Source organism: Mytilus californianus, unplaced genomic scaffold, assembly GCF_021869535.1.
Source record: "Mytilus californianus isolate M0D057914Y unplaced genomic scaffold, xbMytCali1.0.p SCAF_5, whole genome shotgun sequence".
Taxonomy (NCBI): domain Eukaryota; kingdom Metazoa; phylum Mollusca; class Bivalvia; order Mytilida; family Mytilidae; genus Mytilus; species Mytilus californianus.
In genome coordinates, this window is record NW_026262701.1 from 24,770,254 (window position 1) to 24,796,362 (window position 26,109).

General features: G+C 31.2%; 1 protein-coding gene across 2 annotated transcripts in view; it reads right to left on the minus strand.

Annotated features, from left to right (window-relative positions):
* Nucleotides 1–6,300: 6,300 nt before the first annotated feature.
* The window catches only part of LOC127700226 (adenylate cyclase type 2-like), a 102,470-nt gene continuing 82,661 nt past the window's right edge, over nt 6,301–26,109 (minus strand). For both annotated transcript variants that reach the window (XM_052203648.1, XM_052203647.1), the window contains 10 exons: nt 24,901–24,985; nt 23,571–23,672; nt 22,779–22,916; nt 21,729–21,874; nt 21,008–21,092; nt 20,379–20,537; nt 13,253–13,399; nt 11,842–12,079; nt 10,971–11,095; nt 6,301–8,522 (listed from right to left, as the gene is read on the minus strand). In XM_052203648.1, the coding sequence (XP_052059608.1) occupies nt 8,394–8,522; nt 10,971–11,095; nt 11,842–12,079; nt 13,253–13,399; nt 20,379–20,537; nt 21,008–21,092; nt 21,729–21,874; nt 22,779–22,916; nt 23,571–23,672; nt 24,901–24,985 (1,354 nt within the window). In that variant the 3' untranslated portion in view covers nt 6,301–8,393. The remainder of the gene's footprint in view (nt 8,523–10,970; nt 11,096–11,841; nt 12,080–13,252; nt 13,400–20,378; nt 20,538–21,007; nt 21,093–21,728; nt 21,875–22,778; nt 22,917–23,570; nt 23,673–24,900; nt 24,986–26,109) is intronic.

A 26,109-nucleotide genomic window follows, 5' to 3' on the forward strand; every position in this document is an offset into this window, starting at 1 on the left:
AAAACATTGTATAATAAAGTATGAGCACAGTCGTTTGTATCATTTTGTTTCACTAAAATATTGTGTAGTATGTATTAGTATCACCAATACACCATTATTTATACCAATCCTCTTTGCAAGGAATTAGTCATATGTCCTTAGACCTTTTCAATGACAATACGAAGCATTGATAAAGTAAAACAACCTCTAGATGTCATTTTTGTGTGTCGTTGATTCCTTGAAGTAGACCTACACATCATGCTATTCATATATATGGCAAAAGAGCTATCCCCCAAAAAAATAAAATGATTTAAAGTACCATTCATTGTTACATCAACCAATATCTATTAAACTCCATTTGAGCATTACTCCAGGAAATGGTCCGACGAAGCAGTGCTTATGAGACTTCCGGAGATAATGCAAATGTACATGTAACGTATGCTCTGTTTTGGACGCAGGTGTTCCTTCATGATACCATATGTAGAAATAATCAACAGATAATCAAAGTTTGATGTCATCTTGACCTTGTTTTAAGGTGTGATGCTTTTTATGGTTCATATTTCACATGCAACTGCGGAGATAAAGACATGCAAACAAGTGTTGTTCCTTTTAAACACGATTTCTTTATTAGTACTCGATAAGATTTTTGTAAGAAGCATAACGACGTATATCTTTTTCGTATCTTAGGATGAGTCCAGTATAAACATTTTTAACACTAGAGCTGCACGTGTATCTCGAATTTAATTTTGAGTTGAATTCATTCTGGACTGTAGAGGTTTATCTGCGTTTGTCACTTAACAAAGAAGAATAGTGAACTTTTCGACATCAATCAAGAATAATAACTATATTGGGAAGAATTTGATATCAAGCAGAAATTATGACCATACCCAGGAATAATTATAGTTTAACATCAATCAAGAATAATACCGAATTACTGTAGTTATCAACGGTACCAGGATTATAATTTAATACACCAGACGCGCGTTTCGTCTACATAAGACTCATCAGTGACGCTCAGATCAAAATAGTTATAAAGCCAAACATATACAAAGTCGAAGAGCATTGAGGACCCAAAATTCCAAAAAGTTGTGCCAAATACGGCTAAGGTAATCTATTCCTAGGATAAGAAAATCCTTAGTTTTTCGAACAAATCAAAGTTTTGTAACAGGAAATTTATAAAAATGACTATATAATTGATATTCATGTCAACACCGAAGTGCTGACTACTGGGCTGGTGATACCCTCGGAAACGAAACGTCCACCAGCAGTGGCATCGACCCAGTGGTGTAAATAGTTATCAAAGGTACCAGGATTATAATTTAATACGCCAGACGCGCGTTTCGTCTACATAAGACTCATCAGTGACGCTCAGATCAAAATAGTTATAAAGCCAAACAAGTACAAATTTGAAGAGCAATGAGCACCCAAAATTCCAAAAAGTTGTGCCAAATACGGCTAAGGGAAGAGTTTGCTATACCCAGGAATAATTAAAGTTTAACATCAATCAGCAATTATGACTGTATCTAGGAATGGTTTGACATCAAGCAGGAATAATTACTATACCCAGCAATGGTTTGACATCAAGCAGAAATTATGACTATACACAAGACTATACACAAGAATGGTCTGACATCAAGCAAGAATTATGACTATACTTGGGAATGGTTTGACATCAAGCAAGAATAATGACTATACCTAGGGATGGTTTGACATGTACATCAAGCAAGAATTATGACTATATCCAGGAAAGGTTTGACATGTACATCAAGCAAGAATTATGACTATACCCAGGAAAGGTTTGACATCAAGCAGGAATTATGACTATACCCAGAAATAGTTAGACATTAAGCAGGAATTATGACTATACCCATGAATCATTTGACATCAAGCAGGAATTATGACTTTACCTAGGAATGGTGACATCACACAAGAATTACGACTACACCCATGATTAGTTAAACATTAAATAGGTAAAATGAGTATACCCAGGAATAGGTTGACATCAATGAGGAATTAAGAAATAGTTGTCATGATTCGGGAATTATGACTTAATCTAGGAATAGTCTGACATCAATCAGGAATTAAGAAAAAGTTGTCATAATTCAGGAATTATGAGTATGAAAACTAGTAGAATAAAGTTGCCTTTATTTGTACTCAGGCATGGCTTAACATCGAGCAGGAATGATGACTATACCCAGAAATGGTTTGACATCAAGCAAGAATTATGACTATTCCCAGGAAATTTAAGGTTTGACATTAAGCAGGAATTATGACTAAACATTCGAATGGTTTGACATCAAGCAAGAATTATAACTATACCCAGGAATAGTTTGACATTTAGCAGGAATTATGACTATACCCTGGAATGGTTTAACATCGAGCAGGAAATATGACTATACCCAGGAATGGTCTGACATCAAGCAAGAATTGTGACAATACTTGGGAAGAGTTTGATATCAAGCAGGAATTATGACTATTCCTAGGAATGGTTTGACATTAAGCAGAAACTATGACTTTACCTAGGAATGGTTTGAAATCAAGCAGGAATTATGTTTATACTCAGGAATCATTTGACATCAAGCAGGAATTATGACTATTCCTAGAAATGGTTTGACGTCAAGCAGAAATTATGACTATACCCAAGAATCATTTGACATTAAAAAGGAATAATGACTATACATAGGAATGGTTTGACATCAAGCAAGAATAATGACTATACCTAGGAATGGTTTGACATGTACATCAAGCAAAAATTATGACTATACCAATGAAAGGTTTGACATGTACATCAAGCAAGAATTATGACTATACCCAGGAAAGGTTTGATGTTAAGCAGGAATTATGACTATACATAGGAATGGTTTGACATCAAGCAAAAATTATGACTATTTCTAGGAATGGTTTGTCATGTACAACAAGCAAGAATTATGACTATACCCAGGAAATGTTTGACATGTACATCAAGCAAGAATTATGACTATACCCAGGAAAGGTTTGACTTTAAGCAGGAATTATGACTAAATCTTGGAATGGTTTGACATCAAGCAAGAATTATGACTATACCCAGAAATAGTTTGACATTGAGCAGGAATTATGACTTTACTCACAAATAGTTTCACCATAACCAGGAATATACTCCGGTTTAGTTTTGACATCTAGCTAGAATTAAGAAATAGTTGACTTGATTTAGGAATTATGACTATACTCAGGAATTGTTTGACTTAAATTAGGAAATATTACTATACCCAAGAACTGTTTGCTATCAATAAGTAATTTTGACTATATGCAGGAATGGCTTTACATTAATCATGAATTATTACTATACCAAAGAATGGAAAATCAATTGTGGCCAAACCTTAGATTTTTAGGTTTGAACAAATGTTTTTAAATGTCAGGTTGGATTATTCTAAGATATTGTCAAAATGCTGGCTCAAATGCCTCAGATTCTCAGATGCTATTAAAATGCTGGCTCAAATGCTCAAATTGTCAGATGCTATCAAAATCCTGGCTCAAATGCTCGGATTCTCAGATGCTATCAAAATGCTGGCTCAAATGCTCAGATTGCCAAATGCTATCAAAATCCTGGTTCAAATGCTCAGATTGTCAGATGCTATCAAAATGCTGACTCAAAATGGTTTACACAAATATGTACTATGCAATAATAACACAAACAAAATTGTTGTTCAATGGACTTTTTTATATCCATAAACATTAATACATTTGATCTTGACTCATGTAATAAATAAACAACAAAAACTCAATTAAAATAACCGATTCTGACTTAGTAAATATCTTTTGGACAATTACTCTCATGATACAAAACAATAATATGACATACAAACACATAGATGGAATGCTAACCTTGTAAATCTATAAAAATAACTAGGGAATGATGGAATTATAAGAATAATAAACAAGAAACATTTAGAGACATTATCATACTATCTATAATTCATTGCAAGACTTCATATGTGTAAATAAAATAACTTTTAAAAGCACCAGTATAAAATAAAAAAGAACAGACACAATAACATTAGTACCATCACAAGCATAATTGTAAATCAATTATACTTATACACGTACAACCTATAAACTTCAATTTCTAATAGATATATCAAGCAAATTGAATTTTGAGGTCTGTTTTAAAATGTGCATTCAGTTTTGGAGTGTACTTTCCATGTGTTAAAAGTACAAGTAATGGCCAATTTGTTTCTGGAAATTGTTTTTGACAAATAGTTTTAAATGTTTTTGCAATGACTTTTATGAATATGCATAAGATGACTAGAATAACATACATAAATACAACCACTTATTAACCTTTACCTTTCATAATAATTAACAGAATATTCTCCTGCTATAAGTTTAGGTTAATTGGTAGTCTGCAGAATTTATTGACTAATTGAATGAATACAATGAAACATGGGGCTAACAGAGAACATTCAACTTGTTTGTTTTAATTTGTAAATAAATTTCAAGCAAAGTATCAAATATTCAGTTACTGAACTTTGGAATGGCGTCACTGGTTTTAAACCACTAAACATAGATGCAAATTTCTTTAAGAATACGTCATTTAGGTACAACACCCATTGTTTATCATCATTAAGCATTTGTTTTTCTATTCTATCATCATTGGACATTTGACATTATTGAGAACAACCATAATTCATTTCATCTGAAAGGGTTTGTATTTATTATACACTCTTGGGGTCACTTTTACAAACTTTCTAATCATTTTACATGAGCTAAAAGAAAACAAACTAGATTTGCCATTGCAAGCAATAGCGGATGTCACCCTTCCAACTAAGTGGCAGCCTTTTTAAAAATTTTAAACAGTGAATGCACATATATGCATGGCAATACATCTTTCTGTAAATTTTCATAACATTTGGAGCATTTTGAAATTTTCCCATTTCTGCTGTTTCCATGGCAATGGCGACCATTTTGGAAATTCCAAAGTCAAAAGTACATGCCAGTTAGCATTAATATAAAGTTATATTAAGTTTGGAGCATTTTGAAATTTTTGACATTTTTGCTGGTTTCCATGGTAACAAAGACCATTCCCAAAATTGTAATGACAGATGCCACATTGGTACATGGGAGGGAACATACCATCAAAGTTTCAATGGATTTGACCTACCATTTTAAGAGAGAAAATATTACTTTAAGGTTTTTCCCATAGGGTTATAATGGGAAACCTTTCCCCAGTTTCCATGGCAATACAGTAGTTCCGATGATTCTCAAAATCATCAAAAACCTGTATATAGTGGATACCTATGTTGTATAAAAATTTGATGATTTTTAGTTCAGGCATTCTCAAATTTGTCATCAAAAACAAAAAAATATTTTCACATTTTTGCTGTTTCCATGGAAACACGGCCATTTTAAAGTTCTAAAGTTTCACTGCAACTCCACTGGTGATGGTCCTCATTATGCTCAACAATCATGAAGATTGGTTCCATTGCCTTCGAGTAAACTGCAGGACAAAATTAGGTGGAAGAAAAATAATAATAATAGGGAAAAAGAAACAGAGGAAAAGCAATATGTCACCCGACATTGTCGATCGGGTGACATAAACATCCTAAAAGAAGTGATGGTATTTAAGGTAAATTCCTTGGTGTCATTATAGAACCAAAAATTACCATAAGAACTTATTCATTGAAACACCTGTAGGACAATACTATTAAAGACTTTTGAAATCAGAGCGCCATGACCCCAAATTAACCCCCTCAGTGACATCCTGGCTACAGGCCTGAATGAACTGCTTATTTCTCTGAGAATTGTATGAATTTTTATAACTGGTAATTTACATGTATTAAGTATTTAAAAACTGCATGATGCATAGTTTCAGAAATATTCTTGAAAACTTTGATACATGTATAATGTTTGGTGAACATTACACTTAATTCAGTTTGTTTAATTTTTATTATTTATTAAACAGCTTGACAATAGCAATAGACATTACTATACTTCATGTCAAAATGCCAGATTTTGATTGGTTAATACAAGGGAGATAATTTACTCTAACCCTGGAGACACTTGATAAAGTGTGCGCTTTATTAAATACGGAATGTTGTTCTGTTAAAGACATCATAGTTTATTACTTTGAATTTGAAATCTAATAGACAGTAATAACAGAACATTCAGTATAATAATGAAAAGTCATTGTACAACTTAATACAGGCTTCGCCTTGGTTGACAATGTTTTCTCGGGGTAACAATCTGCTCTATCACCCTCTCAGCTATGTGTTAATTTATATAATGTCACAACTAAAATAACAACTTGTATTAGAGAGGAATAACAAGTTTTAAAATGAAGAAACAAAACTAAAAAAAAACATTCAAACAACTTAAATGTTTAAAAAAAATGCATATCATTTGCAAAAAAATGCGATCATTTCAAAAAGCAACAAAAGAACAAGTTAAAACAAACATCCATATGAAAATATAAAAGATCATAAAATTCATAAATCGGAGATCATAAAAGTGTTTTAAAATGGATCAAAGTCTTTAATCGAACAGAATGTTTCTTTAAAAAAAATTGATAATTGTCTTTAAGCTACATTTAAATATAGAGATAAATTAGATGGGTAAAAATCTTTTAACAACTTAATTAAAAAGTTTAAAAACTGTAACAGGTGGGGATTACACAGAATTAGTAACCACTTTTCTCCAACTGTTTGCTATTAACTTGACTATAAGGCAGTATTGCACTTTATGCAAACAGTAAAACTATGCAACAAAATTCTGTACAATATAGTTTTTAAATATTCCCGGTTTATTTGTTCTGTGTTTTCTGTGCAATACTTTTGCCAATGGATTATTCATTCAGGATTTCAAATTTGAAACAAAAACAAATTAAATGAAATTGGATTTACTGGTAGCTAGACTGTTGTTTGTTAAATGACAAATATTTCCTGCATATTTAGGAAGAGAACAAATAATAATAATTCAACAACGCAACATCTAAAACATTTGGTGGACCTGGAGGATAATAGGCTATAGGTGCACCTATATCCCTGCAAGTTATTAAAGTTTCAACTATTTTCAGGATCGTAGTTCTGCAAGGTAGTTTAGTCTAGAAATAATTTATGTTTTGTAAGTACGTTATCTCAATTCTCTTACGACTGAAGGGAGGGTGACCAACTAATTAGATTTTAATTTCCCGAATATTTCATGCAGTATAGCATAAAACTTTTTCACCCGTTCACTCAACATGTGTTGGAAGTGGCGATGCCTACATTTTGGTCACGTGGTGATGGAATTCACATGACAGATGCAACTAACTACCGTATCTTGGGATCTGGCGTATTGGGGAAATTTGATTGGAATGAACATTTGGAATGAAAATGTTTAAATGGAGAAGATTTTAAAAAATCAATACAAAGCTCACCATTCACTAATACCTCCAGAGTATTCAAAATACAATGACTCCTACCGTTATTTGATAAATTTACCATTATTTTGATGAGCAGAACTTCTCCAATAAGGGTATAAAATTAAAATATAAATGTAAACACAAAATCTAGAATTATTTCAAGAGGTAGATTAAAAATGCATTTAAACTTCTGCAATAATCTGATTCCCATAATATCTTATTGTGAAATATCCAAAGCTGCTTTACTTTGATTACGTTATTTTTATCTTAAAATTACCTATACAGAAATTCAAACTCAATAATAAAGCACTTATGAAGCAATTCCCATACTTCAATGTTACATATAAAAACAGGTAACTGAAATACATGACCAAGTTTGTGCACCTTTTACAAAATTATGAATATTCAGTACTATATTAATCAAATACTTGAATCTATTCTGAAGTTTTATCTTAGCAATCTAGGCAAATAGAAATCTTCTGGTTCAGACAGAATGCCAATTGCCTCATGGGTGTAAGATCTTAAAACAAATTTTATTTACTACCGCACATATAATCATAACAAAAATTGCAGAGGATATTATATTTCTCAAATCTTCCAGACATATCCTTCAATACACATCACATAGACATCATATAATCTTAATTCTATTTGTAAAAAAATTCAATTTAGAGTTACCATTTTTTACACAGTAAAATTAAATTTTGTGAATTTGATTTGTTTTCAGCCATACTATCATGTCTATCTTTTTGCTGTGGTCAATTAATCTTCATTGACATAGTTTTACTAAAAAGTATAAAACTGTCAAAATAATACAAAACAGCTTAATCCCATTCATTACCATGACACCCATATAAAAATATCAGTCACTTTATTTGGCACTTATAATATCAACATATCCCTGATGTTCAGTTTGTTGGAATTCTTATCCTCTGATATAGCTATCACCTTTGACTTGGCAAAGATCATAACACTTCACCTTGTCATTCTAATATCAAAGTTCAATTTGCAGAAATTCTTGAACTTTTGACCTTGAATATCATAAAGGTTGTGATTTATACAAGACAAAGTATGTTGTCATAGGCTGCTTTCCCTTGACCTGTGTAATGCCCTTGTACTGACAATCAAAACCTTCTTCTATAAGTACTTCAGCAGTTTTCTCTGGTACCTGGAAACAGAAAAACAAAATATTGTACATAAGATTACAAAATAATTTAACTTTTGTATTTTTTTTTTTGAACATTTTTGATTTTAATTTGTAGGAAAAAAAACTTAGTTGATGACAGAATAACTGTAAAAACTGAAACATTTGACCATATTTTATGGAGAAAAACAAACAGAGTATCCCTCAAAAAACTCCACACTGTTCAGCATTAAATAGAAATATGCACAGGGGAAATAACTCTATTTTAAAATATGTCACAGAATAATTATTCAAATGCAATTTTGTTGTATTGATGGATCTGATTAAATAGAGTCGCATGAAGTTCTCAATATTTCTGTTTGAAACTATGGTAAGCCGCCATTACAAATTTATGGATGCAGTGTATGTGATTTTTTCAAAAAAATAAACAAATTGTCACATCTTTTCAACTGAAAATCTTTTTTTGTCAATTATACATATTCCATTTTGAAGCATACACAAAATGTTAAAAACAAATGATGTTTACTTTTGATGATAATCATACTGTTTAGGTGTTATAATAAAGAACAAAGTTTCACAAATTTTTGGATTTATTCAATCTAAAACCGAAATAATGACTAAAATAAAATGTTTTGTATATTTTGCATATAATTGACATTACTGGATTGAATTTTAAGCCTGCCCTACATTAAACTTGGTTTTAATGCTGCAAATATCTGCTTAACTAGCTGTGCTATTTTGTTGCTAGGTAAAATCAATACACCTTATTGCTATTTAGGTGTCTGACCACCAATTCACTCTCTCCAATTTAGAACGTATGTAGAAGTAGCCCTACTCTGAGACAAAATTGTGCTTTTGATGTCATTGTTTACTTAAACTAACCAACAAATTTGCAGAAATGAAACTTTTGGTGAAAGAGACCATTTTGAGTCAAAATTTACTTGTCTATGAGGTTGCATTAAAAATTGAGGATTAATGGGCTCCATAGTATACAAATTTTAGATTTCCAGAAAACCAGGGGTTATTTTTAGTATTACTTGTCTTCCGAAAGGCAGTTCTTTCCTAGAAGTCTTTAAACATGGGTTAAAAATTTGCATATAGAAAGGTGATACATGTACAATTCAGGATATACCTGGTTTCTATGAAGTTAAACTCAAGGTAAAATATTAAGAAAGCTGTGAAAATTGCAAAATTTGGTCGAAATAGATAGTGATTGTGAATTGGTGGTCTGACACTTTTATTCCAATCAGGAAAAGTTCTAAAATTACACAACTCTTTCAAACCAGTTGAAGCTATCTGGGGCCCTGTTGTAAATAATGTACTGTGCATAAAAATTTTCAAAGAGTTATGTTTAAACCATTGTTAACACTTCATACAAAGCACATTTCTTACTTTAATTTGTTTTTAAAAAATTGGATCATAAACTATACAAATTTCAAAATGTTCACTTTCTACACGTTTTCTGCCCTCAGTTCATTACTGATGACCTTTGTTTTTGCGTCACTTGACCCAAACAGGAAGTTGTCTAAGTGACTGTTTTTTGCCAGATTGAACTAAATAGCGATATTAAAGGTGTATTCATTACAATAAACCTACATATTAAAAAAGGCCAAGCTTAAAACAGTTATCTCCTTAGTGTCCTTTAGAGTAAGCTACATATGAAAGAAGGTACACATTTCCCTTAAATAAGGTTAAAATAAATAACTAATTCATTCAATACATTAAAAACAATATCTAAAATTCCTTCCAATATTCTCATCTACTTTCAAGAAAACATGAGTTATCTCCCATTTAGGACAAATTTCTATTATTTTATCATAATTTATCATAATTTACTATCTATTAAAGAATCTTGATTAAATTCATACAGACCCATTAGTATAATTCTACAAAATAACCACCTAGGTTACAGAAAAGCAAATTATTTCCTGGTTCATCAGACTATTCTGTAGACTAAACTTTATGTTAATAGGGACTTTCTACCATGCTAAACATACATATAACTATTCATTGTGCTATTACTTTTATTATACTTCATGTCTAAATGCCAGATTTTGATTGGTTGATAGGAGGGAGACAATTTACTCTATCCCATGGCAATTACTCTTTTACCCTTCACGGAGACGCTTGAGATCAAGTGTGCGCTTTAATAAATACGGATTATTGTTATGCACAAGACGTTGTAGTTTATAACTTTGAATTTGAAATTAAAGACAGTAATAACAGAACATTCAGTATAATGAGTTGTATAACATATAGCTGAGAGGGTGATAGAGCAGATTGTTACCCCTCCAAAAGACATTGTCAACCTTGTCTTCGCCTCAGTTGACAATGTTTTCTCAGGGGTAACAATCTGCTCTATCACCCTCTCAGCTATGTGTTATTCATTAATGTCTTATGAACACTTGAAATACAAACTTGATGTCATTTTTGCAAAAGATCAAAACTGACCATATAGTCTTAGATATATACCTGTATTTTACACATCTGACCACAACTGTCCATTCTGCTAGCCACATTGACTGTATCTCCCCAGATATCGTACTGAGGCTTCCTCGCACCAATTACACCAGCTGTGACAGCACCATGATTCAAACCTGCAAGTAATAACACATTATAGTATGAGAATGAATTGTTTAGAAGTGTGTAGATTTGCTATGAATAAATTAAAGGTGATGCAGTATATATCAATGAGACAGCAACAAAACCAAGACATATACAGGTCAAAATATGTTTAATGTGGGTCTCATTGGGCTGTAAGTGTGATGAGGGATTGGCTGATTTTTTGTAAGTGTCACACGTGAAAGTCAAATTAATTTGTTTGAAAACAGGAAACGAAGTCAGGCGGGACATGTGAAATTACAAGTGCTATTATTGATATGATAAGCGGGATTCTGGGATTCTGACAAACCAATAAGCGTGATCCGGGATCAGACCCTCCCAATGAGACCCCTTTCAGTAGATGTGAAAGTGTCAACAACAGAAAATAGCAAGATGAGAAAAAGAGCATTTATTGATCTACTTTTGAATTGAAACTTAGTTTCCAATAAAGATTTACCTTAATGTTTTTTTTTAAAGGTGAGATCATATTTAATGACTCACAAGTACTTCAGCAGTCAATACAGCACAATAAAAATGAAATCACATCATAATAAACTATTTCATATTGAGTTTGCCTTTCAGCTGAAATGAAGCAACCATACGGTGGCCAATAGCTGCTTCCATCCATGTTATTTGGACTCTGGAATAGTTGTCTCACCGGCAATAATATAACATCTCCTTAATTTTATACAAGTTTACTACAGATGTGTGAAGTTCATTCACATAGTATATCATAACTTACCAACTCTTAATCTAAAATCATTAAAACAATGTTTGTTTATTTCCTCCAGACAAGTCATCATTTTTAATGCAAAGTTTGTCATAATAATGATGTTGCTCCTATACTCTGTGAAGGGTTTACTGTTAATTCTCCGAAGTACACGCACTGCTTTAGGTGTTTTCAAACCTGTTACTGCCATATATGTACTGGCTATTGTCTTAATCTTCTCTACACTAGCAAAATCTCTCAAAGAAAGTAACTACAAAAGAAAAATTCATAATTCAAACTTGATCTGTGTTTTGTGGTAATAAGCATTGTGTATTCGTTTCATAACATTTGGTTGAGGCAAACTCAAGTTAGAGAACGGAAACAAAAAATTCAGAAATTTTCCATTTGTAAAGGGGCATAACTCTAGAATGGTAAAATTGACACCACCAAAATTCAAACCTGATCTGTGTTTTGTGGTAATAAGCATTCAGTTTAAGTGTCATAACATTTGGTTGAGGCAAACTAAAGTTAGAGATCGGAAACCAATTTTGGGACGTACGTAAGTAGGTCTGTCAGACGGATAAGGGTAAAACTTAATGCCCCCTCCGCTACGGCTGGAGCATAAATATCCCAAGAAGTTTCATGAGATGTTGTGTAAAATATTTCCTCTCGTTTTTAGATATTGATGAAAAATTCAATGCTCAGTCGATATAATAAAAATTTTCAAAGTATTGCCAAACAGGAAATGGCTGCCCAGCAGATCTGCAATCTTTTACAGTCTGTACATCATAATACAAAAAAACTCGAGCCCAGATATGATATGTCAAATCATTCCTTAAAACAGAAGCTGATTATTATGACATTGTAATGAAAATTTTAATGATGCAAATGGACAAGGTAATCACAGTCTACCACCCACACTATGCTCATACAAAACTATAGTAGGTATAATTATGCAGATTACTTATGTACAGTAATTGTTATCAAGTAATTATTCCATAGGATAACAATTTATTTTACATCCATAATTTACACTTTTGAAGATTTATTTATAAGTATGTTGCTTATGTATTATGTTGTTGTTTTTAATGTTTTATTGTGTGTATACTTACATAAAATATTTATTTACACTTTAAGAAGTATCAACAATTATAAAATGTGGGTATTTTTCCTTATCAATCAAATTAATGGAAATCCTGTGACCTGTACTGAAAATTCAATGAAGTTCTTTCCTACAGAAATCATAAAGATAAAATTGGTTGACCAGTGAAAAAATAAAAACTTCAATGATCATAATAATTCCTGAGATAAATCTTGCTTAATACAGCAGTTCTATAGCATTTGCAATTATTGAATAAGAGTTTGTTATTGGGTGTTTTGGGGGTTATGAATACTATTTCATTGTAGCGATCATACACATTCCTTAATGAGGTCAGTTTTATACCTGATCAAATTCTGTAATGATTTCATTTAGCACTCTTATGCATTCAATTCCATTTTTGTTTGCAGCACTTTGTTGATAGAAATCTTTAAAATTTGGTATGGAGGCAAACATTACACAAACTTCAGGATGATATTCACTGTACAGTTCCTGAAAATATATAGAAATAATCATTATCAATATTGTTATTTTGAAAGATTAAGGGCATCCGATACAGTTTCACATTATATTGTCATTTTTATAATTTTAAAATATGTTGTAGGCCTGGGCGAGTTATGAAAGAAATCACCATATAAAACATAGGTCACCGTGCTTGTTTTTGAGAAAATTGAGGCTGAAAATTGGGGATTTTTGCACTTTTGTAAAAATGTTAAGCAAAGTTGTAAAAATTTTGGAGTAGATATTCATCATCATAAGTTGATAACATTGGATTCAATCTGATGCTGTGATAAGTGAAAATAAGATAAAAATAAATCCCTGCAAGAATGACTAGATAATTATTCATGCCATGCTTTAAATTACGGATAAGATGCTGAAAGTGGGATATTTTTTTACCTTAAAATGTGGAAATCGAGAGGTTCTTATATTGTCATTTTTCTCATTTTTCTAAATCAACTGTTTGTCATGCTTACTCAAAATAGCAAATAATAAACAGCTGCGCCATGAGCGCATGATACGCCCGTCGTCTTGTGTGTGAATTTATATGCAATAATCTTAAATAGTTTCTGACATACTGCGCGACATGCGAAAACCCCCCTTTCTTTTACAAAAAACTCAATATCTCTAAAATAAAATTTTGAATCAAAACCAAAAAGTAATCAGATCTTTAGATTAATATAACTAAGAAGTGTGCAAAATTTTAAGCAATAATCATAAATCGTTTTTGAGATACGGCGAGACATGTGAAAACCTCCCTTTTAAAAAAAAAAAAATCAATATCTCTAAAATAAAATTTTGAATCAAAACCAAAAAGTATACAGATCTTCAAATTAATATAACTAAGAATTGTGTAAAATTTTAAGCAATAATCATAAATCGTTTTTGAGATACGGCGCGACATGTGAAAAACCTGTCCCCCTTTTTTTACAAAATACTCAATAACTCAAAAATAAAATTTTGAATCATCACCAAAAGTATACAGATCTTAAGATTATTATAACTAAGAAGTGTGTAAAGTTTTAAGCAATAATCATAAATTGTTTTTGAGATACGGTGCGACATGTGAAAAAAAAAAACACACACCTGTTTAAGTTACTAAGTCCCGTAACTCAAAAAGTTTTAATCTTATTTTCACCAAAAAGTATACAGATTGTTTGACCATCATAAGAAACAACTATGTTAAGTTTCATGAAACTTGGATAAGTCGTTCTCAAGTTACGGTGCGACATGTTTACGCCGGACAGACAGACAGACATACGACATTTGTATACCATAATACGTCGTGTCAAAATTTTAACGGGCGTATAAAAAATATATGTCACCATGTTGGATTAAAAGAAAATCGTGATTTATCCTAAAAGCTGCATCCCCCTTGATAACCTCAATGTTTGCGCGAAAATGCACAACATTGCTTGCTGACAATATCGAGGTCTCCCACCAATTTTCTCTGCAAGGTTATTGGCGACATTTTTCAAGTATATATATATATATATATATATTGCTTATAAAGAGCTTCCTTAAAATAGTAATATTGTTTTCTGAAATAAAACCATGTGTATCATAAATACCTCTCTCTGTTTATTCTGTTTATGTTCCAAGTGAAACATCTCAAGCATAGTTATTGCGGACTGTTGATTTTTTTTACGGCTTAATCTAAAGACTCACAGCAATTTAGAGATTGACATGCCGGTACCGTACACACTCGTGTATTTTTTAAAACCATATGATGACCTCTAGATATTTTTTTTGTTTTGGTTAGTGGGCTGCTGTTTTATTGACATACTGTGGATTCATTTATTTTCGTTGGTACCAATTTTCGTGGTATGAGGAAAACTTGCATATTCGTGGATATTTAATTTCTTGGTTTTGACAAAGTCTGCATTAACATTCCTTTAGAACATTTGCAATTCATTGAATATTTAAATTCGTGGTTTCCCTGTACCCACAAAATCCACGAAAATTGGTATCCAACGAATATTAATGAATCCACAGTACCCCTATAACATCCTTTTATTCACATTTAATCTCTTTTAAGAATTTCACATTTATTGATTAAATCAAACTGTTATTCGGGTGAATGATTACAGTTAAAAAAAACTTGGAGGCTCCTACTGTTTTTAGCCAGTTTTTAAAGACTTGTATATACTTATTTCCATTGGATCACAGCACAAAGGTTACTTACATGAGGTCTTTTCTTGCAAACGGAACTTGTCAGAAAAAAAAATTCTTATATAGCAGAATCTTCAATTTGTTAAAGGAGGCTTTTACCAGACAGAGAAACTTTACAATAATTTTGAAATTTTTCATAAATTTTGATTTGGCAAAAACGATTGAATTGATATCTGGAAGACTGGGCATGTTACCTATACATCCCCAATAACCTTGGTTTTGGTCCTTTTTATTACTCTACCAAATTTCAACATATACCATCCGAAATTAGGATTTTAAAGCAAGTCACTTAAATCATTTATAATCTGGTTAGTAAACATTCAGAAATAACACATGATGTTGTAGAAACCACAAAGTACAGCTGTGATGATTTTTGCACAGATACAAAAACCTTAAAAAAAAGGCCATCAGTGTGTAATAAATATATGGAAAACTGGCCCTACCTCTTTATGGTTTTGCAATATTATATTGACATACTTTCTCTCGAAATAACCAGTATTTCATGCGTTTTTTGTTTTGTTTTTTTGTAAAAGTTGAAATTAAAATAAAAATAGTATCCTTAAAGTGTAATTTCGATGGTAAATAACTATATATATTTTTGTCCCCTGCGCGACGCGTTGCGGGGGACATAGAAATACCGCATGTCCGCCTGTCCGTCCGGTCTTGTTATCTCTCTCACGTGTACAATTCTTGCCAGATTTTTATAAAACTTATATCATAGGGACAAGTTCGAAAATCAGTGCCGACCAACTATTTTTAAAAGAGTTATGCCCCTAGGAAATATTAAATATATAGGAAATTGCATTGTATTTGCTCTCAATCCTTCATTTCTCTAAGATATTTGTAAAAAGTTTTAAATAACAAAACATTTTTTTTTAGTTATTGCCCTTGGATAAATAAAATATGTGCAACGAGGGTGACATTGGAACTCTGTTCTTTTATTAAAAGTTGTATCATCATTGATATTGGCGCCATACCATTATTACCGCGTACTTTCATATTTCACTTTAATAAATGGAATAAAATATTCCATTAGAAAATTGTTTCTTTTGAAGTGTTGATGTGTTTTATATAAGAGATAACAATGATTAAAACTGTGTTTGCGCTACCTGAACTTTCAGTATTTGATTTTAAAGATCATTGACACAATTTGATATTGCTTTTCTGTGCTGTCATAAAAGGTCAGAAAATGTCAGAAAATCGGATCCAAATCAAAATTCGATCATGGATGATGATGAATGATAATAAAAATGATAATTGACATGCATTATATTAGTAACACCAAGAGGGTCAGTCGTCTTGAGATTGCTCACTATACGATATTTTGTTAAAGATCTCACAGAAGCTTCAAAACAAGGAACAGCAGAAACAGTAATATGTGTTTAATTTCTTATCATTTTATTAGACTTTTATCCCGTTAGAATCAAATGCACTAATCTTAAGGGTGTAGAAGTTAATATGTGTGAGAAACATAAATTGGAGCATTGATTATACAAATTATTGTTCTCATTAGGAAAAATTACACGCATGAAGTCCCCCAAAAAGTGACGTTTGGCGGGAATTTGCATGCTTAATGTCGCGCCAAGAGTTAACTCCCTTGAAACTGTATCAGATGCCCTTAAACAGCTTAATGAGTAAACATTCCTTAATTTACAATCAGACTTAAGCCCTCAAATAGAGTGCAGGGAGTTCTGCTTGTTAAATAACCCTTCCAAATGTTTGTATTAAATTTTCAAATATTTTGGTCTTAGACGAGCATTACTGAAGAGGCATTAATTGTGGATATGCACATCTGAAGATTGTTTGAATCTAAATTGTTTTATTTTTTTTGAAAAACAGATTTTTTGTATCTTTACCATAAGTAATTTGTTTAATTTATAACTTATCCAAACCAGTATCACTGATACCATTCATCAGCTCATCAGATTATAACAATAAAAACCATAAAAATCAATTAACCTTCAACTTATCAACTCAATTTGAATTTCAACTAGATGTAGCTGGAGCTAATTAAACATTTGTAAGCATCAATCCTATTTCATCTTATGAAAAATCTTAACTCAACTGTCATGACCTTAAATTAATGAGCAATTTTGATTTCAACATCTGAAAACCACCTGTTGATAAAATCAATCAGAATTGACCATTTGAAAGAATGTGTGCATTATTTCAGTTGTTAGTGTCAATTGTCTCATTTTTCATTTCAGGAAAACAGTTGAACATGTCAATCTAAATCATTAATGAATTGTTCTAGTCATTTAAATACATGTCTCCCCTTGGAAGTTATGATGGCTATAAGAGGAAAATGTGAACAATACTTATGATCACTTATATTATTAGTTTTAATAATTATAGTTATAATAATTGATATAAGTCAGCCACAATATAGTATGCCACACATTGGATAAAGATATTCAATTCCTATGTCAAAGATTTCATCAAAGGCTAGGAAACTAGAAAATTTGCCATAGATTTGGGATGGCATGGCATCATACCATAGATCCGAAAACCGCCATGGATTTGAGTCCTACATATCTAACCTTAAATCAGGGTCAAAAACCCTAATTTAGCATGTACCTGTAATTTCTAAATGTTCACATCATAATGAATATATGTATACTAAGTTTCAAGATCATGTGATCACAACTTCATGGTAAACTACCTGAAACTAAAACTTTAACCTGATATGGGACCGACAAACCGATAGAAAACGTAATGCCCCAATACTATGGCATACAGGGTACAAAAATGGTGAACAAAGTTTAATATTCAAAATATTACAATCATATTTATAAAAGTAAAAGTGAGTGTGAAAATCCCAAAACAATTAGACAAGATGCATGTAATATCATGTGTTACCAACAATGAATAAATTGCATAACAGCAAGATCAGCAAATCTAAAAATGATTATGAGTAGCATAATTAAAAAATTTCCAGGTTTTTTCTTAATACAAAAAATAAATTTTAAATAATATCAATTTTTTAGAGTGAATACTCCAGAAAGAATAAATATATATATTGAAAATGAAGCTGCAACAAAATTTATAGTTTTAAGTAATTCTATAGACATCAAGACTAGAAAGCACACACAAATCACTTTCTAGAGACTCATTTTTTTACTAATTTTTGAGGTTTTTCAAGGGTTATAACTCCTGAACATTAGAAGCAACTATCTTGAAAATCATGCTTCATGTAATGTTATGGTGTAAATTAATTTCTCAAAATATCAAGGCTTTCCTGAAGTCATCATCCAGACTCCATCAAATTTGCCTAAATTGTGTCATCCTCAAATCATTTGTTTTGACTGGACTTACATACAATGACCAACAAATAAAGTGGCAACTAGATATACATAATGATTCAGGACGCAAAGATAAAAAATTATTACTGAACATTTAATGTAAGTTATGTTCATGAAAACATAACACTTTAGCATGCAATAACAACATCTAAACTAACAAACAAGGAGTAAATAAATAAACTTTCCTTTGATAGTCAGTGCTTAAACTGCCATGTTAAAATTCTTTTACAATTGCTTTCACTAGTTCAACTCTAAACTTTACAAAGGAATTCATTTACTCTTTTTTAGATAAGTATTTTAAACTGGAATAACGAGACAACATTCTTTTTTACTTGTACATGTGACAGGACTAGATCTAACAGCAAGATGTCAATCAAAACTTACTTGTACACGACGACTTTCAGCAATTCTGTCCTGTATATTTAATTTTTGCTGAAAAGTAGGAGGTTGGATAAGGGCCCTTGCAAGGAACAAATGCCAAGTACCAGAAGCATTTCATCTTTATTGACAAAATGTACAGTTTGATGGCATCACAGTAATATTGTGTACAAAAAAAAAATAATTCATTGTCTTCTACAGCAAATATATTTTGTAACATAACTATTAAATAAAAACATTTTTATGAGAAACAAAAATTGAATTTCAGGATCAAATTGTTAATTTCCTACAGTTGACTGCTTTCAAAAGAATTCTGCTAAAATCTAAATTACAGGGCATATTTCTTTGATTTCATTTCACACACAGCATTCAAAATTTTGTTATCGTATGTTTTGTTTGAAAAGTCAGTTTCACAATAATCCTCCTAATTCTTTTTTTGATAGTTTTAAAGGGTTTAATGACACTTTCTGTACAGTTGTATGACAGCCAATTCAAAGGGGAAGTGCCTTGGAAAACCTCTTTCATTCTAAGAGTAAAGTATTACACAACACCTTCTAACAATAACCTTTCTGAAGCAATGAATTTTTTCACCAGTTGATCAGATTGTATAAGACCATTCAAATTGCAACTTGAAAAAGTTTTTTTGGCCTATTGGTATTGTGAAAGGTCAAACTCTCTTGAAAAAGAGTTAATAGAATATCTTTTTCATGGAGTTTTATGTTAAAATGTTTAAAATTTTAAGAAAAAAATATATTCTTGACAAAATGAGATGTGCCAATGCTAAAACAATTGCATACCAATTATTGTGGACTTACCATTAGTGGTTCCCCTTAAACTGACCTAATCACAAACTTAAGCATGTAAACTATGTCAAAGTTTCAAAGTTTCAAACAACATGCCCAAGTCTTTCCTCTACCACTTCCTGGAGGCAAGACAAAAACCCCAAAATAAGTATCTTAATTTACTCACATAAATAAAATAACCCAGGAAGACTAAATTTTTCTTAAAATTGTTTTAAACCATAACCAAATAAATATTCACAATAAAAATAAAAAATAAAACCAATGTTATAAAACCTTTTCCATTTCTCTAGATTAGATAAAAATAAGTTTCATACATACATCATGTGCCTTAGAGGATTTCAGGAAATAGTCTGCCACGTGTTTGGGTAATATATTTTGTAGAAGTTTTTCATTAAGTGCTGAGGTTTCTTGTAATTCTTTCTTCTCATTCATACATTGTTCACTCCATACGAAATCAAGTCTGTTGGTATATTCAACCTTTAATTCAAAATAAGATAAAAAAAATTCATAATGACACTAAAAAATTATTCTAACCAATTTTAAGCAATTGTAAATCTTAAAAATTAAAATACTTCACATGTTATATGAACTCTCTTTCTGAAGAAAACAAATTCTGAGGAATGGTTTTATAATGTTTTTTTCAGTATGTATTATATTATCAATTCATGAATTTGTTTTTGTAAAGCTTTCAAAATTTATATATAATAACTTTAAAAGATGACTTATAATATGAATCATAATCACATAGAGTTATTTCCCCTAGACTTCTTTAGAACTAATATTTCAAGAAGGAGATCATATTTGTTTCCCATTTGCAACAGTTTAAATTCACATTTTTGAAGGCATTTAAATAATCAAAAGTAACCCATGTACCACTAAATAGTCACATATATCAATAAACTATAAATCATCTTTATAACTTAGAGAAATATTGGACCTATACATACCTGTCTATCTAGAAACACCAATGTTATAAATAGTACAGCTAAGTAGACAGAACCAGCTATAGCTTCAGTTAACATACTATTGTCACTGTAATAAATGAAATATGTATTAATATTTACATCATCTGAAAATTTAAAAATTATGGATGAAATAGCAAAATTTATATAAAATTGTATGACTTTTAAAAAAATATAAAGTGTTAGTGAATTCTACAACAATATTGAAAAAAAATCAAAATGGAAACATATATAATGTAAAAAATTCATAAGGTTTAGTAAAATCAAACCATAAATAGATCATCAGACATGTGAAAAAGTTACACAAAGTTCAATAATTATGCTTGTCTTCACAGATCTTAAAATTATGTAAAATTTTACAAGGATAAATCTAGAAAACTGGAGCTAACGCGAGGTCTGTGCTTGGACAAAATAACAGACAGCAAAAAAAATGATTAATCCATAACACATCCATCTTTAACAGATGTATAAAATATACAAAGACCAGAAGGAAATCATAGATTATAACAAAGTTATAAATAACAACAGATTTTCTAAAGAAAAATTCTCCAATTTGCTTTTTTTCTAAATTCCATAAATATAAAAGTCCACTTAATTTTGTCATCTAAAGGGATGTATTTTAATGCAAGTACAATGAAACAAAATAGACCCTCCCATGGTCACCAGCAATGGTCAGATGACTCCATAAACCACCTTTCCCACTTACTTTGATTGTTTGAACTCTGGATGTACATAAAAGGTCACATTAAAGGCTATCATGGCAAGACACATATACACAAGCTTGACAATGTAATTCATCTGTAGAAACACACTACTGGATGCTAGAGCAAGTAAACTGCATAATACAAAATACTGAAAATATATGAAAAGAGAGTTAGTACATGTGCGATGGTCAAACGGAATTCAAAGGGGTTAAACTTATAAAATAAACTCTAGTTAGGTGTGGTGTAAGCAATAGTACAATACAAATCATGTGGTAAGACTGTGTAAAAACTTGTCCAAGATACTTATAAATTGATACTCAAGACATGTGTTTTGTCAACAAGGCTTATAACTTGATACTCAAGACATGTGTTTTGTCAACAAGGCTTATAACTTGATACTCAAGACATGTGTTTTGTCAACAAAACAATAAGTGAGATTAACAGACAACATTTTCTAAACTGGAAAATCACACAAAGTTAGAGATTTCATTGATATTTGGGTTTTCTAATGAATGAATCTTTTGTTTTTATTTCTTCTACAAGTTTCAATGAGCTCTACCATTTATCTATCTGAATACCTGAAGTAACGTGAATTAAAACGTTTTCTTCTAATATTGTGAATGAAAACAATTTCAATAAAAGGGTATTCAACAGAAATAAACAATATTTTTTCTCTGCCCAGACAACCGACATCACCATACTATATGCAACACAGCCCAAAACCCATACAGTCAGGTTATCAAAAGTACAACACCACAAACTTGAACAATTAAGGAAATAAAAGAACGCACAAAAAATCTCCAATACATATGAGAATTCAAGAAAAAAATTGAACAGAAATGACTTTATGTATTCAGGAATTGCAAAACTTTTAAATTTAGTATCCCATTAACCTGTACAGAACGTGAATATGTCTTCAGACTTGTGAACACTTTCAACGAAAACCACATATCATCTTATCGGTTTACCGAAAATAAAATGATGAGACAAAATCTCACTTATATCAGTTTCTCAGTTATTTTACAAAAAGTACAAATATTTGTAAAACTTACAACAGGTCTGTTACAATCTGTCTGACTTCCTGTTTGTGTTGTATTTGATTGGTCAGTACCATTATCAGCTAATATAGTCTTTTTTGATGAATTATCTGTAGTATTTACATTGATAGGGATTTGTTGATCACAGACAGTCTATAAAAAATGTTCATACTTCAAAACACAAATATTGTAAACCCACTTATTTTCATGCATACTGTATTTCATGTTATGTTCTTGTCAACTTTGCTGCGATTTATTTTTGCCATCTTCTAATTTTCTTGATATGAGCTGCGTTGGATAGAAATTGACTTTGTGCAAATGAATATCAATATATCTGTTAAAAAATTTTCAAAAAATTTGTTGGTTCACAGAAGGCTTTATTTGTAGATTTATATTCAATAAAGCTAGAGAAATTTGAAGGTAAAAAATGTTCTACCATTGTTAAAGAATAATGACCAGTGTAGTCACACTTACTATCACATTGTCCAGAATGGTGCTTATATGTGCCATGACAAGCTAAGACACAGTATCATTAACATTTAAATACATTTTTTGCCACCTTTAGAGTTTCCATTCTATTTTTTTTATATGTATGTCAAAAAATTTATGAAACAGATTTCTATATGATGTCTGGGACTAAAAGATATTTAATAGTCCAAAATGATATGTACATGTATTTCAGGAGATAACTTTCATCAAGTAAGCTCAATACAAACAGTATGGAAAGGTGACTTAGAACTCTTTATACACCTCAGCCACTTAAGCATTGAATACAAAAAATTGTGTAATATAATAAGTTATACTCACCATGGATACTAATACAGCTGTACATGTAACTGATATACATAAAAAGGCTAGAACAATTCTTACTCTAGGACTAAAATGTACACCATTCACACAGGTGGAATTCTGAAAAAAAAACCAAGACAGATTGTGAGGTATAATGCATAAATATGGTTGCTCCTGTATTAGTTACTTCAAATATTTAATAAAGTGTTGACACAGAGATATCTTGCATGTCGGCATAAAATTCAGAAAAAAGACAATCAGATGGACACCAACATTGCTTATTAATTCAAAGTCACTGGACCATGAAATAGTGGGCAGGGCCTCGAAATGGTCAACAAACTGAGTTGTACGGACTGTAATGTAACTTTATAGAAAATATAAATATCTATTGTAAGTAGTTCTATCAAACTAACGCAGAAAACTTAACATTGAAAATTGTTAACTAATTCAAAGTCACTTGACCATGACATAGGGGTCAGGGCCTCAAAATAGTCGTCAAACTGACATGTACTGATAGTAATGCAACTTCATACAAAATATCATTGGTCTATCACAAGTAGTTCCTATCAAACTGATTTAAGCAGAAAACTTAACATTGAAAATCGCTAATTAATTAAAAGTCACTTGACCATGACCAAGGGGTCAGGGCCTCAAAATAGTCGTCAAACTGATATGAACTGATAGTAATGCTGCGTTGAAGACCCATTGGTGGCCTTCGGATGTTGTTTGCTCTTTGGTCGGGTTGTTGTCTCTTTGACATATTCCCCATTTCCATTCTTAATTTTAACTTCATACTAAATATCATTGGTCTATCACAAGTATTTCCTATCAAATTAACTTAAGCATAAAACTTAACAATTGTTGACGCTGTCATTGTCATGGTAGTCCGGGGAAAAGCAATTCCTATGTCTCGTTGTCGCAGGGGAGACAAAAATGGTTTTATTGTTAAAGCACTGAACCAGATAACTTATTATAGCAAGATTTGTATAGTGTGTTTACGGTTTTTGCAAAATGAATAACATTTAGGGGTACCTTTGCCTTAAGTGGCAAATAATTGATTCAATGGAGGACTAGTAGATCACCATTATTCTTCACTTAAAAAAGGGTAATTGACACAAAAGTTAATCTGTATTAATCTTGAAAATTTGAAAAAAAAAAGAAAATAACAAAAATACAGAACTCCAAGAAATAGCTTAAACTCAATTAGTTACCAAAAAATAAATTGTTTTTAATTTTAAATCACTATTTCAATTTCAAATTTTGTTTAGCTGTATTGGCAAGTTATTTGCATGGAGTATCTTTCCACTAAACATAAAACAGGTCAGAATGAATAAATAAATAAGCTTACCAGACTTTCTCTAAGAAAACATATCACAGTTGTTATAGCAAATACTCCTATCCCAATAGATAAGGAGGAAAAATAGGGAGTGCCTCTGAAAATACAAAATTATTCTTTGTAAAATATCTACAATAAATGTGGAATGTGTCCAGGGGACACAGATGATGCCCCCGCTTGCATATCATATAAAGATATAAAGGGACATAACTGAAGAACGGTAAAAGTGACGCTACCCAAATTTGTACTTGATCTGAGTTTTGTGGTAATAAGCATTGTGTATAAGTTTCATAAAATGGTTGTAATGTACAGAACAGGGACAAATAAAGTACTGGATTCCCTGGTTGTAATGTACAGAACAGGGACAAATAAAGTACTGGATTCCCTGGTTGTAATGTACAGAACAGGGACAAATAAAGTACTGGATTCCCTGGTTGTAATGTACATGGACAAATTATCCTGGAAAATCTTTTTATTCAGGTTTATCTAAAGCATAAATATTCTGTTAGTCAATCTCAATTTCAGGATCTCTTGCAACTTGGAATGATTTAAAATTGTATTTCCCTTAAACTAACATATACCAAATAGTTCATTCCTTTGAGATTTGAGAAATGTTACAGATGGTCCGGGGACACAGTTATTATCGTCCTTTGATTTCTGTTGTCTACAAATAGAGTCCCTAGTGTGGACAATGTATATTATACACTGTATAACTTGCAAATTTTTTTCATACAAATTTACTTCTTTATATTTCATGCATAAAATAGTAAGTTGGGGGATGAAATTACAAGTAAAAAAAATTTGGGGCATGAATTTTTAGGTAAAGTAGTAGTGATTTGGTCCAGTTTGAAAAGGTCAAAAATTAGTATGTCTGAAGCTGTCAAACTGAATTTACAGACCCCCTTAACATAAAATTATCCATATTTTGAGTTGGAGCCGATAATTTTGATAGAATTTTTCCCAAAAGTAGAACACTACACTGTAAACTTCTTTTATGGATAGAGCAGGTGCGATTTTTTTAATTTGCGTTTTTTATCTAAAAGAAATGCACTACGAAATAACTGTGTTCTCGGGCCAGATAAAGTATATCCTTTCTTTTAGCATTGTATATAATTTTGCAAGTTAAAACACTTGTGCGTCATAGCAATCTTATTATGTTGTTATCATTTTAATTCAGCATAAACAAAAAAAGAGAGTCTATCATGTAAAAATATAACATAT